The 18,358-nt window shown below is 43.0% G+C and overlaps 1 protein-coding gene across 5 annotated transcripts in view; it reads left to right on the top strand.

The window, feature by feature from the left end:
- Window positions 1-18,358, top strand: part of ULK4 (unc-51 like kinase 4) — a 487,365-nt gene that overhangs the window by 139,613 nt on the left and 329,394 nt on the right. For all 5 annotated transcript variants that reach the window (XM_033930453.1, XM_033930452.1, XM_033930451.1 and 2 more), the window contains one exon: window positions 12,393-12,574. In XM_033930453.1, coding sequence (XP_033786344.1) covers window positions 12,393-12,574 — 182 coding nt within the window. The remainder of the gene's footprint in view (window positions 1-12,392; window positions 12,575-18,358) is intronic.

Below are 18,358 nucleotides of genomic sequence, written 5' to 3'. Positions count from 1 at the left end.
TTGGGTCCTCCTGGAACTCGGTTCACGACCTGGAACTGGCTTCCACACGGTCCTTCCTCAGCCCTGGAACTCAGCTTCTGCTCGCACCACGTCCGGAACTGGAATACCGCTCCTTATGGATCTGTCCTCCTTCCGGTTCTCGCTTCCTGGGGCTCCGCCCACCGGATAAGTCACAGGACAAGTTTGCACAGGTCCACAGGATTCAATCAACAGTTTTTTTTGTTTTTTTTAATTCTTTATTTTCATTTTATAATATTGACATAATATTAGTCAAAACAAGAAAATAATACAACTCAGTACATACATTAAAATGAGACAATAGGTAATAATAAAAATATACAATTAAAATACAAAAACAGAACAAGTTTTTTCTTTCTCATGCGGCAAAATCATTAAACCCAAATGTGAATTATTACTGGTTTGTATCTTTAGACCTCAATTAAGGGGGGAGAAAGCTTTACAATGGCTGAAATCTTTATCAAATAATACAAGAAATTAAAGATGGTAGCAGGAGAGAACAAAAACCAAAAAGCTTATGCTTGAGCAGGTTGAGACTGAACTTCTCTCAGGAGTTTTAAGTTTGCTCTTTAGCAGAAATAAATTTTATCAACTGCTGAGGTTCAAAGAAAATAAATCTATTCCCTTGATAGGTCATTACACATTTACAGGGGAATCTGAGTACAAACGTCGCACCTAATTGCAGAACCCTTGGTCTCAAAATTAGAAATTGTTTTCTTCTCTTTTGGGTTATTCGTGACACGTCTGGATACATTCTCACTATTTTAGTCATAAATGGTACATCTTTAAACTTAAAAAACATTTTAAGCATCCATTCCCTATCAGCATCTATAGCAAATTGTACAAGTAGCGTAGCAGTTGCCGGTATCTCTTCACCTGACCTCTCAAGGAAATTTGTCAAATCCAAACTATCAGCAGACAAATTCTGCTGGTTTGGTTTTTGAACAGATGCTCTGGTTGGTAAATAATATATTTTAATGAGAGGCGGATAGGAGGTTTTGGGAACTTTCAAAACTTCTTTCAAATACTTTTTAAATGTATCCTGCGCTGAGATAAGTGGTAATTTTGGAAAATGAATAATCCGAAGATTACTTCTTCTAGTCATATTTTCCAACATTTCTACCTTAAAATTAAGGTTTCCACTATCTCTTACCCAGACCGAAGCCTGGGACTCCACTGTTTTTATTCTTGTTTCATGTCCATCCACTTTATTTTCAACGCTGGATATCCTGTTTTTCATTTCCAAATTTTCAGACACAACAGAGGTATAACGTGTGGTAAGTTGCTGCATTTGGGTTCCCAAAGAGATTTGCAAACTAGATATTGCTTCCCAAATTGACTCCATATTGAAAACCTTGGGCCTCTGCAATGGTATCAGTTCAACACCCAGACTCTCTGATGAAAAAGTACCTGGAACTTCAGCAGGCAATGAAGTCAGTGTCAGGAAATCCTGAGGCAGTTTCTGTCCCAGCTCCTCCGAATGCACAGATGGTTGATTTGGCTTCACCCCTCCTCCTGCTGGGCCGATTCCCGATCTCAGCAGGTCTGGAGAGTAAACACCCCAGGGCATTTCCTCCACCTTCGCCTGGTCAAACGCCCCCAAACAATTCGGAGGACTTAGTTCTTCCATTGACCGGTCAAACGCCCCCGGGCGACTCGGAGGACTCCGCTCTTCCGGAGTTATGGATGTTGCCTCGAGGGAGAGCTGTAACGCTTCAGCCAGCGTGTCTCTCCCAGCCGAGAAAGCCTCCGGCTGCGTTGGCGTCCCTCGCTGAAGAAAGGCGTCCATCGGGCCCGTTGCTGTTGGCAAAGATTCGTCGGAAAAAACCCGAAGTTTGGACTTTTGTTTCACCATTACAAGGTAACAGCAGTCCGGGAACATCCGTGGCGTCTAGCTTCAGCCACCCGCGGCCATCTTCCTTAAGCAACTCCCCCCCCACCTCCACATCCAATCAACAGTTAATCTCAATCCCAACAGTTCAATATTTGCATTATGAAACACACAAAAAAAACCCAACAAAGTCCAAAAAAAAAAAACCTTTTTTTTTTTTTTCCAATTGCAGTTCCTTGGGTGTCCTGCAGGAGGTGCAATATCCCACTCCTGATACCAAATTATGTAGCCCACTGTAGCCCAGGACAGGGCTCAATAGCACTTCCAGTGGTTACCACAAAATAGCACCCTGACGTGTGACCCAAAATGGAGTCACCCTGCAGGACTAGACTTTAAACAGGAACAAAAATCACAAAGCACCACAATCAAAGTTCATGGAAAAATGATTCAACTTTACTCATTCCTTTCTTGAAAGTAAGTAGTTCATCATTATAACTTGTACACTTGTCAGAATTCTCCCACAGCAGCAAGAAACCAAAATATCAAAAGAAACAAGTGAAAACAGCACAAAATAAAGTTCTGGGCTTGTTCCCAGCCTTAACTCAATCCTCGCTGCAGGTGAGGGTTTAGCTCTCCCTAGAGCTAATACTGCCTGTGCCCAAGCAGGCAGTTTCAAAGAAAACACAAACACAGTTCAAGGCATTTGTTCAATAGCTCTAGTGTCCAAAGTTCCATTAAAGCCTCTGGCCAGTTCAGCTCACTGCCAGGATAGGAGAGTGTCAGGTTTTGCAAAAGAAAGGCCTCAATACAGGCTTTCAAAATTCCCGCCCAGGATGATAGCAAAACCTCTCCCAAACAATACACACTCCCAGCTTACCAAAACAAAAATAGTCCCAAACAGTCCAGAGCAAAAAATCACAACTCACTTATTTGCTGGTAGAGACCCAGTCTACCTGCATGGCTTCAGAAAAATCAGGAGCGTACTCTGACAGACTTTCCTCACACTCCATGGGCTGTTCTTCTGGAAATAGCAGCTCCTCAGCTTGTCCAGCCTCTAACAGCTCCATGGGAATAGGACGGTTGCTCCTGCTTGGCCCCGGGGACTCCCTAGGGAGAAAAGGTTTAAACCTTCTCCCTAGCTGACCTCCCTGTCTGTTCTCAACTGCAGGCTTAAATACTTTGGGGCAATGCCCTACTCTAGTTGAGTCAGCAGAGTAGCTGGGACCTCTTGGGCTCCCCCGGTGGTGGCTCGGGGATGAATCACCCAATTCTTCATCAAATAAATCAGGCTCCCTCTGGTGGTCACAGGATAAATTATCAGTCTCAGGATTTACATGCACCTTCCTGATTCCACCTCGGATTTTCATTTTTACTTTTTTTCCTGAACTAACAGGGACCCTGGCAGGCATCGTGTCTGCCTGGTCACAATATATATATAAAGTAAAATAAGCAAAAAAAAAGTTTAAGTAAACCCGCTAAATGTTCATAAGACCTACAACTTACCTCTCTAGCTAATCATTGTAACTGTTTTTAAATTAACCTTTTGTAATCCGCCTTGAACCGCAAGGTAATGGCGGAATAGAAATCCCTAATGTAATGTAATGTAATGTAATATTTAGCTTCATTATTTATGAATTATTCCCCCACTCAACAAATAAGTTATTCATTTAATTTAGACTTGCTAAGTAATAGTCCTAAATTACAGAATTGCTGCTGTGGTCATCAATTACAGTGGTACCTTGGATTACGAGCATAATCCGTTCCAGGAGCATGCTCGTAATCCAAAATGCTCGTTTATCAAAGTGAGTTTCCCCATAGGAAATAATGGAAACTCGCTTTGATGCGTTCCCCCCCCCGAGAACCGGCATTGTTCCCCTTGAAGGCCCCCCCCCTGCGATCAGGCCCCCCCCTGCGATCCGGCACCCCCCCTGCCTCGAACCGGCACCCCCCCGCCACGATCCGACCCCCCCTGACACGATTGGGCACCACGATCTGACCCCCCCCCCGACATGATTGGGCCCCCCTCCGCCACGATCCGACATCCCCCCGACACAATTGGGCATCCCCCCGCCGCTTCTTACCCTCATCTGGGCACTCTTGAAAATCGGCCTACTCGTCTGCTGGGCCTTGAGCATCTGAGCATGCTCAAGGCCTGCGAATTCACGTTCACGTTCAGAATGTGAACTCGCAGACCTTGAGCATGTTCAGATGCTCAAGGCCCAGCAGACAAGTAGGCCGATTTTCAAGAGTGCCCAGATGAGGGTAAGAAGCGGCGTGGGGGTGCCCAATCGTGTCGGGGGGATGTCGGTTCGTGTCGGGGGGGTGCCCAATTGTGTCGGGGGGGATGTCGGATCGTGTCGGGGGGGGTGCCCAATCGTGGCGGGGGGGGTCGGATCGTGGCGGGGGGGTGCCCAATCGTGGCGGGGTGGGGGGTCGGATCGTGGCGGGGGGGTGCCGGTTCGAGGCAGGGGGGTGCCGAATTGCGGGGGGGGTGCTCATAAATTGAGCCATGCTCGGTTTCCGAGGCACCGATTTTGCAAATGTTTTGCTCGTCTTGCAAAACACTCGCAAACCGGTGCACTCGTAATCCGAGGTACCACTGTATATGTTTATCCAATAGCACTACCTAGGATAATACTGCTGAATGTGCATATTAAGTGCCTTTTTACATAAAAGTAGTGCAGTCTACTGATGCATTGCTGGTACTACTCTACCCTAGCACTATACCTTAGTCAATCCTTAACTCCCTTATCTTGAATTTAGGAAAGAAGGATGAATAGTATAATGCATAAACAACCAGTTGGCGCTAACAAAGGGGTGCTTCTTTGGTGGTCCTTTTGGTGGATTTTTCATAGCTTTGGGTTCTGCTTATTTGTTTTTCCTGTTTCTTTTGAAAATTTCTGTTCTAACAGGACAGGGCTATTAAGGCTACTTTGTTCATATTGTCTATTTCCAATGGTTGGTTTTCGTAAGCCTTCTATTTTGACAAGGACATTATGTGATATCCTGATTTATCCATCATAAAAGCAACACATTTCACTTTTTTATTTTTGAAGGTTGCACTGTTGAATTCTTATTCTGTTGATTCATGATCGTATTCTAACATGTCATTTTGTGTATTACAGAATCATGGTTGTGTATGCCAGATGTCATTCTTGTTAAACAATGTTGTCTAATGATTTTTCATGGGACTGGGCCCACCACGATGTCAAACAAGGAAGTGTAGTTCTTCTGTTTAGATCTTCACTTATGTCATGTTGATGGTGCTGGTGCTGGGAGAGAAAGGAGGGAACAACTATCAGTTAGGGAATCAAAGAGCCTCAGACTTAGAGAGTTTCGCAATCAACTTATGATTTGAAAGCCAAGATCCAAAAAAAAGAAAGGAAGTAGGGTAGAACAATGACAAATCCACAAATCTGTGTAGATTTCTGTCACCCCTGAGACAGACAATCTTCTCCTGAACATGGCTCCTTGTCGAGCTTGTTCAATTGTGGTCCTTTATCAATAAACTTCCTGCTTTGGACCTTCCTTTTGGCTCTTTGTGGATTTGCCATAGTCCTACCCTGCTTCCTATGTTTTTGGATCTCTGTTTATGTAGTGATTCTCTATGGTTCTGACTGGCATTTGAAAGTCAAGATGCAATTGGAGAAAGAGAACTGTTAAAGCTATGTTTGGAAAACCTTGGTATGAATGTGTTCTTTTCTATCTATTATGGAGCTCTTTTCATTTTCTGATTGTTGGACTTTGACTTTTACTGTGCCATAATCTTACATGCTAAGTGCTTTATCAAATTTGGAATAAACTAAATGATTAATAACTGAAAGTCCTGAATAAGAGCTGCCAGGGGAGTGATGAAAATGTTGAATAATAAAGTCGTAAGGATTGAACCTTCTGCTGAACTAGAACGTACACAGATAGGGCTAGTCTCAGATAGGGCAGAACGTACACAGTTAGGGCTAGTCTCAGATAGGGCAGAACGTACACAGATAGGGCTAGTCTCAGTTAGGGCACTGGTCTTTGACCAGAGGGTCGCCGTGTGAGCGGACTGCTGGGCACAATGGCAATTCTTATGTTCTTATGTTCTTACCTGACAAGATAGAGGTATCATTGGAGAAGAGAAGGTATTATCTATAAAAAGTTCAGAGGCTAAGGGAATGGAAGATTACCATATTTGTTTTTATGAGTTTGGTTGATTTTGATTTCCCTCTTCTCTATTGAGTGGTTGAATTAGGTCTGTCCTATACAAACTATGGAGTTCTTTTTCTTCTTTATCTCATTGTATTTTACTGTAAACAGCCTAAATCTGCGCTGACTTGGCAGTATATCATGTTTTAATGAACTATAAACTATCTATTGTAACTTGATAAGCATGAAATGAGAAGCAGCTGCAAAACCAACTTAAGATGATGTTCTGCAGGCCAGTATTATATAGACACTGAAGAAGAGTAGGCTCTTATCATATCAAATGTGGAGCTAAATTCTAACTGAATAAAGAGAACATTATTTCTACCATCCAGGAGACAAGTGATGCCATTAAATATGGATAGGAGTGCTTTTTCAACACTGCCTAGTTTGAAATTTATTTTTAGAAGACTGATTAAACCAAAACTGATTAAACTTGTTTATCTGGTTTTGTTTTTTTTTAACTCTTTTTCATTAGCTTAGTCAGAAATAGAAGGTTGGCAATAGGGTGAAAACTTGAGGGAGATGTTTCCAGTATGTGTGTGTTTTGGGGGGGAGGGGAACCATAAAGTCAAGGAAAATTGATGAAGAACAGACCAGCAGTCCTTCAAAAGTGGCCTGGAAGTCTTAACAGCGCATATTATTTTAAGCTATCTAAGAAAGAGGAAGAAATTTAGAAAAAGTACTACCGTTCTTAGGTGATGGAAACAAAAACCTATTGAGCTCTGAGGGGCGGTAATGAAAAGAGGAAAAATGGATAGATAAACATACGTACACAAGGGCCCTGAAGATAAATCAGTAAAAAATCTGCATATGCTGAAGTGAAAAAAGATGGAAGATAATCTTGACTAGCTTGAGAACAGAGGTGATTTACAATGATATATAATTGCTATGGGTAGTTGTATGCAGAGATGATAGATTCATTAATGTAAAGAGATTTAAGTTTTTGAACAGTAACTTTATTCTGTGATTATAGTGATTTACAATGTATTAGGAGAGTGTGGTGCATTGGTTAGAGCTACAGCCCCAGCACCCAGAGGTTGTGGGTTCAAACCCCACGTTGCTCCTTGTGACCCTGGGCAAGTCACAATCCTCCACTGCCCCAGGTACATTAGATACATTGTGAGCCCACTGGGACAGATAGGGAAAATGCTTGAAGTACCTGTATGTAAACCACTTTGATGCCCAGTCCCTTCTGCCGTTCCCCCCCCCCCCCCCCCCCGAAGCATGCCCCCCCTCCATGAGAGTGGCCTAAGGGGTCTGGCCAATCGGAATCTTAGGCTACTCCCACTGCATTCCAGAATGCACTGGGAGAGAAGCCTAAGCCATGTTGCATCGGGGAGGGGAAGGCCCACCATTCTTTGGAGGCAGACCTGCTGGCCGGAGGGAGTAAATATCCCAACGGCTAGCAACAAAAATAGGTACTGGTGGGGTCCAGATGAGCTTGGGGAGGGTCATGGGGGCATGCTTCAGAGGGGGGTTTTCCAGCAGGAGGGACTGGGCATCCCTCCTGCCAGTGATATTTAGGGGAGGATTCTGGCAGGAGGGACTGGACATCCCTCCTGCTGGACCCCCCCCCCACAAGACATCCCCTAGCAGGAGGGATGTCCAGTCCCTCCTGCCAGAATCCTCCCCTAAATATCACTGGCAGGAGGGATGCCCAGTCCCTCCTGCTGGAACACCCCCCTCTGAAGCATGCCCCCATGACCCTCCCCAAGCTCATCTGGACCCCACCAGTACCTATTTTTGTTGCTAGCCGTTGGGATATCCCTCCTGCTAGGGGATGTCTCGTGGGGGGGGGGGTCCAGCAGGAGGGATTGGGTATCCCTCTTTCTGGGTGATGTATCGAAATGTTAGCAGCAGGAGGAATTCAGCACGCTTTTTGCTGCGGACATTGGGGGGGCTTCAGGGGTTCCGCCAGGAGGGAGTGGGCATCCCTCCTGCCAGTCATCTTAGTTGGGGGTATGGGTTCTCTGCTATGGCTGCTGAGCTGGTCATGACAGGGAGATTTCCCTTGCCGTTATCAGCTCAGCAGCAATGCGATTCTCTAACCGGCGCCTGTGACGTGGACGCTGGTTAGAGAATTGGAGTGGGTAGGTGGGGTTAGGCATCTGTCTGTCAGGACAGACGCGATTCTATGTAGGATACCCATGTGCGATTACAGAATCCGGGCCTTTGTGTCTACCCATTCCACTCCACTTGGGATTTTATATACCTGTTTCATATCTTCCCTGAGCAATCTCTTTGCCTAATCTTTTTAACTTTGCTCATGAGAGGAGTTCTGTCCTCTTTATCATTTTGGTTGCCATTCTCTATATCTTTTCTAATTCTACTATATCTTTTTTGAGATGCATTAACCAGAATTGTGCACAAATTCTCAAGGTGCAGTCTCACCATAGAATGATAGACGCATTATGATATTCTTTGTTTTATTTTCTGTTCCTTTCCTACTTATTCCTAACATTTTGGTTGCTTTTTACCTGCTGCCACACACTGAGGAGAAAATGTCAATGTACTGTCCATGATAACATTTGGGGGCCCCTTTTGTAAAGATATGCATGTGCTCACAGACAATAGCATGCACCAAGTGCCATGTGGATAAAATAGAACAGTGATTCCCAACCCTGTCCTGGAGGAACACCAGGCCAATCGGGTTTTCAGGCTAGCCCTAATGAATATGCATGAGAGAGATTTGCATATGATGGAAGTGATAGGCATGCAAATTTGCTTCATGCATATTCATTAGGGCTAGCCTGAAAACCCAATTGGCCTGGTGTTCCTCCAGGACAGGGTTGGGAACCACTGAAATAGTACACACAGGATTTAGCATGTACTAATGTCCCTTGGATCCTTTTCCTCAGTGGTGACTCCTACTGTGGAACCTAGCATTGTGAAGTAATTTGGGTATTCTTCCCAATGAGCATCACTTTATACTTATCCATATTAAATTTCATCTGCCATATGGATGATCAGTCTGCCAGTCTCCCTCCTGCAATTTCTTACAGTCTGCATTCAATTTTTAACATCTTTCAATAATTTTGTGTCATCTGGAAATTTGATCATTCCACTCATTATTCTCATATCTAGATAATTTATAAATAGGCCAAAAAACACTGGTTCTAGTACAAATTTAATTTAATTTGGACAGTTATATTTTGTTTTACCCTCAGTTGTATTGTGTTGTATTTATTTTATTTGATATACCGCTTGTAGAATATTAAGCAGTTTATAAAACTAAATACATTAGGCACTTTGGACTTCACACTCTGTCCTGAATGGGCTCACAATCTAAACTAAAGCACCTAAGAGAAAAAGAACATCATTCATATATTCAAAGATAAAAATAGAAAGAAGATGATAATGAAGAAGGAGCACCAGAGAGATGTAGAGAACCAGGGAAAAGTGAAGCAGAGCGGTTACATTCTAGAGAAAAAGATAGAATAGTAAATCTAACAAGATAAATATAAATTACTATATCAGGCAGGAGAAAAGAAATAGAAAAAATAAAAGATAAATTCAGCAAAATAAAAATGAAATAAGGTATGAATAGTCGGAGGGAGAAATTGCAGTTAGTGGGAGACGCTCATTTGCAGATTATAGAGAGTATTGCAAAGAGTTCCATAGTGTTGATGAAATAGAATTGATTTCAGTAGTTTTCGGAAGGAGAAGTAGGACGTTTTCTCAAGGAAGCCGCGAAGCATGGAGTTCCAAAGGTTAGGACCTCCATATGAGAAAGCTCTCTTTCTAGTTGTTTGTGGTTTTATTAATCTTGGTCCAGGGACTTCAAATTGATCGTGATGTAATGATCTCGGAGTTCCTATTAGGTTGATATCTGGCCAGTTTCTTGTACAGATAATCAGGAAGATGAAGATGCCATGCTTTGAAGACTAGACAAAGTGGCTTGAATTTGATCTGTTTAGTTATTGGCAGCCAGTGCAGATCAAATAGAATCAGCATAATGTGGTCATTAATGGGCACACCTGTTGAGAGTGTAGCTGCATCGTTTTGGATAAACTGCAGGAGGGACAGGTTGGCTAAGTTTGACCCTAGGAGTAATGTGTTAACAGTACCTACACGTCTAGTAATAAATGCTTGAATTTGTTTAGTTAGATTATTTGTGGTCAGGATAGGTTTAAGTTGGTGCAGTAGTCTTAGGTGGTAGAAACACATTTTTACAATGTGGCTTATTTGTAGTTTGTAGCTTAGATCAGAGTTGCAGTGCATTACTACTACTACTAATTATTTCTATAGCGCTACAAGATGCAAGTAGTGCTGTACAGAGTCACAAAGACTAAGAAAGCAGTCCCTGATCGAAAGAGCTTACAATCTAAACAGGCAAGACAGACAAACAGGATGTCATGGATACAGTTAAGGGGAACGGTTAGTCAGTGGGCTGGGTTGGAGGGCAGAGCAGTAGGTTTAAGGACTGAAAGCTATATCAAAAAGGTGGGTTTTCAGTCTGCTTTTAAACAAGGGAAGGGAAGGAGCTTGACGGACAAACTTGGGCAGCTAGATGAAAGGAATGAAGTCTGGAACTGGCAGTGGAGGAGAAGGGTAACGCTAAGAGTGACTTATCTGAGGAACGGAGTTCTCTGGGAGGTGTGCGAGGAGAGATATTGAGTCAATATTTCAGGCTTGATTTGGATGGTTTTGCCAACGAGTTCAGGAAGTTTACTTAGGACAGATTGGCTGCATGATAGCCACATGATGAGTAATTTGTCTGCATTAACAGCTAGAATGTTGTCAGCTAGCCAGATGTTAAGGTCTGTCAGTTTGCTATTAAAGTCAGAGAAAATTTCTTCTTGGTTGTTTCCCACAAATATTAGCAGTTGAATATTATCTGCAAAGATGTGAAATTTGATTTCTAAGACTCTAATAATTTCGCTAAAGAGACCAGATACAAGTTGAAAAGAGTTGGTGATGGTAAGGATCCCTGTGGATCCCCTGATATAACAGGTATGTTTTTAGACCTTTCAATGTTCCAATAAACTGAACAGGAATGATTAGAGAAGTAAGAGGAAAACCAATGTAGGACAGTGGAATTCAAATCAATCTCCCCAAGTCTATGTAGAAGTTTTAGGTGAGAGATTGTACCAGAAACTGCAGTCAAGTCAAGTTGGATCCATAAGGCATTAAAGCCCAATTCAGCCCTGCATAGAATTTCATCATTAAGGTCTAACAATAGAGATTCTATATTATGATGACTTCTGAAGCTGGATTGCTGAGGGTAGAGTATTTTATTATTTTCTAGTTACTCTGTGAGTTGATTGAGGACTATTTTCTCCAGAATTTTAGCCAGTAGAGATAGATTTGAGATGGGTCGGAAATTGGCATAGCCTCCATCGGTTGTACTACCTTTTTTGATAATAAGTGCTATAGATGCTACCTTGGTGCAGTTTGGAGCTGTGCCTGTAAGCAAAAATAGATTGATTATGTGGCAAATGATGGGAGCAATTTCTTTCCTATGATAGCAGAGATATTTAAATGGAACTTTGTCCAGATGGATAGCAGAGGAGTTTAGAGAATTTATTATTTGTTCCACAACTGGTAGTGACTGATTGAAAATGGTTCTATATATTGTTGCGTTTCAGATTTTGCACATGATCGAAATCGGAACTCACCTCTATAGTTCAAGATGGATTAATAAAATTCATACATTACATCAACAAAAAATTATATGCATAAAATTAATCTTATTAAGAGGCATTTGAAATAAATTTCTGAAACAACCAAGTCATTAGTGAGACTTTATAAGATATCAAAAGCCTCAGCTCCACAGGTAGGGAATTCCAGATCCATGTTTTACTCTACTATTCACCTTCCTCCATTGAGAGAATACTGCTATATAGTAGTTTATACCCTCGAGATAGCTATTAGTTTCCAAATTTTAAAATGATTTTTGAAAGAATTAGACTTAGGGCTCCTTTTACGAAGCCGCGTTAGCGGCTTTATCGCACGCAACTTTTTATCATGCGCTAACCCCTGCGCTAGCCGAAAAACTACCGCCTGCTCAAGTGGAGGCGGTAGCGGCTAGCATGGCCGGCAGTTTAGCATGCGCTATTACGTGCGTTAAAACGCTAACGCGGCTTTGTAAAAGGATGCTTAAAGTTGTAATGCTGTAATATTTTCCATTCGTCTTGACTTCACTGACCAGATACTGCTTCTGTCTATTTGTCTATGAATTAATATTTATTTTCAACTTTACTGTATGGACTTCATGTCCAAGATGAAACACAGTATTATACTTGGTTCCTGAGTTCATAATTGTATATCACTCTATAAGTTATTAAATTAGGAGCATCCAAGTTAGATTCTACAAACAGCTGAATTTTTTTTTTTTTTTTTTTTTTTTAATCTGCAGCTGAAAAACTTGCATACCTGCAAGAGCTGGACTGGAATAGCTTTTTGCAGCAAATCTGCTCACTGATTGATTCCACTGAAAAGACAACAGGGGCACCTCGGATGAAGCTAAATTTGTTCTGCTATCTGTGTACTGTGGCTAGCCACAAAGAAGTGGCAACTAAATTAATCAACTCACAGTTGGTAAGTAAGAAATTCCAGAAACAGATGACCCTGTTCGCCTTCTTGATATTGCAACTGAAGTCAGTATACAGCTATCATGGCCTCCTCTTTTAAGCTTTTGCTGACTGGAGAATGAAAACATGGGAATCTGTCTTTATATTGAGGCATTCAGTCCATTTCAACTTTTTTTAAAATTCTTTTGCTGGAATTGAGGTACAGACTTATGAAATTCACTATACAGTAATTAAAATTGAATTTATATGCAAGAAATCAGTAAAGGTTACAGGGAAAGCCTTATTATCTTGTTCTTTTCTAGAACATTGCTTCTCAAGTTAGTCTTAAAGTTCCCAATTGCCAGTCAGGTTTTCAGGATATCCACAAGGAATATGCTTAAAAGAGATTTGCATAAAATGGAGGCAGTGTGTGTAGCTCCATCCACATCCATATTCATTGTTAATATCCTGAAAATGTGACTGGCAAGGGGATACTCCAGGATTGATTTGGGAAACACTGTTATTCTAGGACAAGCAGGTAGCATGTTCTCATATGTGGATAACATCATCCATTGAGCCGGTATGGACAATGCAAAAATGTACTATCACTTTACAAGACTGAAAAGTCTCGAGACCGTCCTTACCACACAGGCGCCAGTATTTTTCTGCCTGATGTCGGCTCACGGGACCATCAGTTCTCAGTTTTCTGAGGAACTGAGAAGCTGTGTTTTCTCTAGCACGTCAAACTTTGATAGTTCTAGTGCCTTCCCTTTTGTATTTTTCTTTTCATTTCTTTATTATTTCTTTTTCCTTTATTTCAGTGAATTTTTTTGGCTTTTTCCTGAGTTTTCTTTTTTGGGCTTTCAGTCTCATCTCAAATTGTTTTCAGGCTGGGAGCATCAAGCTTTTGTCAGTTTCATATCTACTTGACTTCTCCAGATTATTGAGTCCTTTGATTTCACCTCTGCGGTCTTCCCCTCAATGCCAAAGCCTTCCAATGGCTTCAAACAGTGCACTCGGACTATTTCAGTTACTGATCCACATTACTGGTGTGTCCAGTGCCTAGGCCCTGAACACTGTCCTGATTCTTGCCTGCGCTGCTCTAGACTGCAAAATAGGTCACTTAAGCTCGTCAGCTCCAGTTTGAAAATCTTTTCGGGGCAACTTCAGACACATCAAGGATGTCTGCCGAGTCTGATGTCGATGCCCTTTCGTACCTGTTCAAGCATCAACACTAACGGCCTCTTCTATCAAACTGCGCTAGCAGTTTTTATTGCTGAATGGCCCGTGCTGTTCCCGACGCTCATAGGAACTCTATGAGCATTGGGAGCAGCGCGGGCCATTCATCGTGGCTCTCCGCACTACAAACTACTAGCGCAGTTTGATAGAAGAAGCCCTAAGATCAACCTTTACATTGTCAGTGCTGCTATCATTGGGGAATTAAGCTAAAAATGCTAAGAAACATAAATGCTGTTCTTCATCAAACATACATTGGTGTTGTCATCAATGCATCTCGAGCATAGACGCCAAAGACAAGATCGCCGTCCTTACAAGTGGTGTCCTCTCAGAGGTGTGCCTGATCATCAAGGTCACCAGCATCTCAACACAAAATACATCCTGCACCATCTGTACCTATGATTAATACAGTACAGGTGCCATCCCTATAAGAAAAATCAGAGCATTCATACTAGGGAGTTAGTTGGCATGTTACAGTCCTATGCAGTGCAAGTCCCTGCCACAACACATCTGGTACTAGCCCAGTTCAAGCAGTGCTCCAAGCTACCACTGAGAGCTAAATCTTGGACTCCACACCATCAACTTTTGCGGACCAGGAGAGTTACATCATCGAGACATCGAAGTTCTTCTTACTGGTCTAGACATTCATCAGATTGGCATCATAGGTTATCTCAAAGTGTTTCTTGACATATTATTTGATAACAGTAAACACTCTCCTGCATGGTCACCTCAACTGAGGTGTTTCGATACTCCCCTTGGTGTCCATCATATTACTCTCCATCTCCGAGACAGGGTATCAAACAATATGATTTATCTCACCATTTCTCCTCTAATTACCCAGAGCTCTCTGCTGAGGAGTCTTATGGGATTCCATCAGATCCATCTCCACCTCCTTGCAGAAGATCACCAATAGAGAATCTCTCATTTACCAAGTTCATCAAGCAGAAGGGACAATCTCTGCATATAAAATGGAATCTGAGCCTGAGACTATAAAGAATGGCCAAAAAATTATTTAAAGCTTCCCTTCCATAATTTGATGAAAGATACTATACTAAAAAATTGGGGAGCACCCCTTTTCGTCCCAGTGGCTCCACGCAAACTAGACACGTACAGAGTCCAATCTTGCCTGGGATTTAAGCCTCAGTTGCAACACCAATCGCTCCTTGTAGAGTGCATTGAAGAAGGAAAGCAGTTCAAGAACCTATGCCAGCACCCCTCTGGCAGGGAGGGCAGAATCTTAGATAAATTTGGTCGTAAATCTTTTCAAAACATAATGTTAACCACAGAATACTTAATTATAACTTTTACATGACATTCTATATGAAATCTCTGGTATAGAAATTATCACATTATGAGCAATTCATATCTAAAGAACAACTGAATACTTTTCAGCATATCTCCAATGATCTTGAAACAACGAAGTATTTGACACACTCTGTCTTTGATGCCACTTCATGAGCATCAGCATTATCCATTGCCATGAGGAGACGAGTGTGGCTCTCTTCTCTTTACAAGACATTCCAGAGCTCTCAAGCAGCCCCCTGGCAGAACTGTTCATATATGACTTAATCTTCAGTCAGTCTTTCTTTTCAGTTCTCTTCTTCTATGCATAGTACGGAATTTATCTGTTTCCATTCTTTTGTTTTGGGTTTCATCCTACAACATTAGTCTATTCAAAGGGAACTACCCTTTCTTTTTGTTTTTCCAATTTTGTTTTTCCCTTTCTTTTCCTGTCTTCTCAAGAGGAAACTAATGGTTTTCTGGGATCTTTTCATCTGGCACTCCTATATGTGCCCTTTTTTCTATTGCCCATTCTACTTTTCTCCTTGAGTCCTTCTGGTGTCTCCCTTGCCTATATTCGGACTCACCTGCCATTCTGAGGTCGTCTCCTTTTTTAGAGCCTCCCTGCACGTTCTTTCATGGTTACCCTTTCCTCTTTTGGAGGACGGGTTGTATGCCTCTTATTATTCTCTTTTCTTTTTCTTTCCTTGCTCCACCTGCTCGAATAGGACAATATATCTACTTTTTGAGCGGAGAACTTCATTTTGTGTTTTATTTAGAGACCAGCACTCCCTCCATCCCATTTCGTAAGCTAGGGTGTCCCACATGTGAGAATATGTTGCATGATTTTCCTGGGATAAAGCACAGTTACTTACCATAATAGGCGTTATCCAGGGACAGCAGGCAAATATTCTCACATCCCACTTCACTAGGTCATAGAACTGATGACCTCGCAAGCTAGTGCTGGGCAGGAAGGCACTCACGCATGTGCGGTGCGGACAGTCTTAAAGCTTTCTAAAGCTTAAAGTGACAGTATACTTTTACACTGTCCGTACTGGGCTCTGAGGATGACCTCACCCACATGTGAGAATATCTGCCTGCTGTCCCCAGATAACATCTGTTACGGTAAGTAACTGTGCTTTTTAGAGCTATCACGAACATAATATAGCAATACTGGGAAATGCTTGATTCATCAGTGAAATAATAAAATTACACACACACATTTTATGAAATGTACATGTACATTTTATCTCTGCTTCTGCCCCAACCAAAACTACTCCCCCTGGAATGCCTACATGCAACACATAGAAATATGTACCATTTTGTTGACATGCGTATGTACAACATATGAATGTACAGTATTGTGCCTTGTAGTTTTGCAAAATACATTTTCTAGAAATATCAAAGAAGAGACAAGTTGATTTAATCATGTGTTTTTAAAGGATATAACTAATGGACAGTCTGGATGGACCGTTCAGGTCTTTATCTGCCATCATTTACTATGTTATGTTATGAGTAAAACAGGCTTTAAAAACAGACAAAACCATTTATAAAATTGCCCCTAAAACTTTAACTGGGTATTTTCAGCAGCAAAACTTAACTGGCTAAGTCTGCTGAGTATCTAATATAATAAAATGGTAGGATGCGCATGCGCACTAAAAAAATCGTGTTCCCTGATCCCGTCGCGGAAACACGAGTGCGCAAGCGCGCCTACTACGTCACCACAGCCTGCTCTCCACCTCGCGCCGCTACAGGCCCCACACTCGCAACTCACACATCCGCTGCAGCTAGCAACTCCGACCACAACCTTCCCCCCTCAACCGCCTAGGAGCTGCGGCGGGGGCTTTCAGAACAGAATATGATTACCATCTTTCTTTAGGCAGCCCCGGTTGTTTACTTGGATTCAATGTCAGCATTAGGGTTCGCCGGCCGCCAGCCATGAGAGCTGGGTGAGGAAGGCCGCCGCAGCCTCGCGGCTAGGTAGGGGGACAACAATCGCGCTTATGCTCAAGCCGCCGCCACAACTCCTCTCTCGAACCACACCAGGATCGAGAGAGGAGCTGTGGCGGGGGCTTGAGCATAAGCGCCATTGTTGTCCACCTACCTAGCCGCGAGGCTGCGGCGGCCTTCCTCACCCGGCTCACATTGAATCCAAGTAAACAACCGAGGCTGCCTAAAGAAACCGGTGCTTGGCCCGCCAAACAATTCCTGCCGTTGCCGAAATTTGCCCCACTGTTCCTTCCCTTCCTCCATCACGTCAGTTCAGCTCCGTCTATGTTAAAAGCAGCTGCTTTGAAATTGGAGCCCTGCCACCACCGTAACACGTTCCCTCTGCCGCGGTCCCATATGTCAGAGAAGGGGCGGGACCAAGGCAGAGGGGAACGTGCTACGGCAGTGGCAGGCCTCCGATTTCGACGCGGCTCCTTTTAACATTGGTGGATTCACTGCACCTGATGGAGGGAGGGAAGGAAAGGTGGTTGGGCGCTGTTGAGCCCCTCTTTGCCCTCAGACCCTCTCCTAACTGCTCCCTCCTGTCTCAGACCACTGGGGGGAGGTGCCTGTCTTTAGCTGCAGGGATGGAGGGAGGGAAGAAGAAAGAAGGGACCCTGGCAAGTGAGTTATCAAAAGCCAACCATAGCCTGGGACCCCTACATGATATGAATAATGACCAGACAACAAAAGGTAAGAAAAATAATTTTATTTTCTGTTTTGTGATTACAATATGTCAGATTTGAAATGTGTTTTGAGGGAGGCTGCCGCGGCGGCTTTGGACAGAGGGGTACAATTTTCGTGGGAGCCGGCCTTCGGAGAGGCTTGGGACGTGGGGACGGATGCGGGAGGGGCTGCCACTGCGAAGGGCTTTGGTGGGGGAGCCAGCCAGACCGCGAGTGTGGGGACGTTATAAGCACGGATTGGTCAAGGAGCCGCCGCTTCCGAGGCTTTGAAATTGCTCTCCCACCGTCACTCCCTCCCGCCCCGGCTCTGCCTCTGCCCCTGCCCATGCCCCTGCCCAGGTTCAAAAGCAGGAGAGGCGGTCATCTAGCACCCGTTAATCTAACGGGCTTAACCACTAGTTCTTTTATAGTTGTCAAAATGAACAACTAATCTGGATAACTTTTAACTTGTTACTGGCTTACTCAGTATTGTCCTCAGGGTTTTTTCCATTGGCTCATCAATTCCCTTCTTTCTGTCAGTTATATTATTCATTGTTTTTAAATTATTTTAAGCTTCTTATTCAGTCAGCAGATTACTGCATTTACATAAATATGAATGTCTATCCAAGCAGTCTGCTATA

The sequence above is a fragment of the Geotrypetes seraphini genome, chromosome 2 (assembly GCF_902459505.1).
Source record: "Geotrypetes seraphini chromosome 2, aGeoSer1.1, whole genome shotgun sequence".
Lineage (NCBI taxonomy): Eukaryota > Metazoa > Chordata > Amphibia > Gymnophiona > Dermophiidae > Geotrypetes > Geotrypetes seraphini.
Note: the sequence above shows the minus strand (reverse complement) of the source record. Positions and strands in the feature narration are given on the sequence as shown.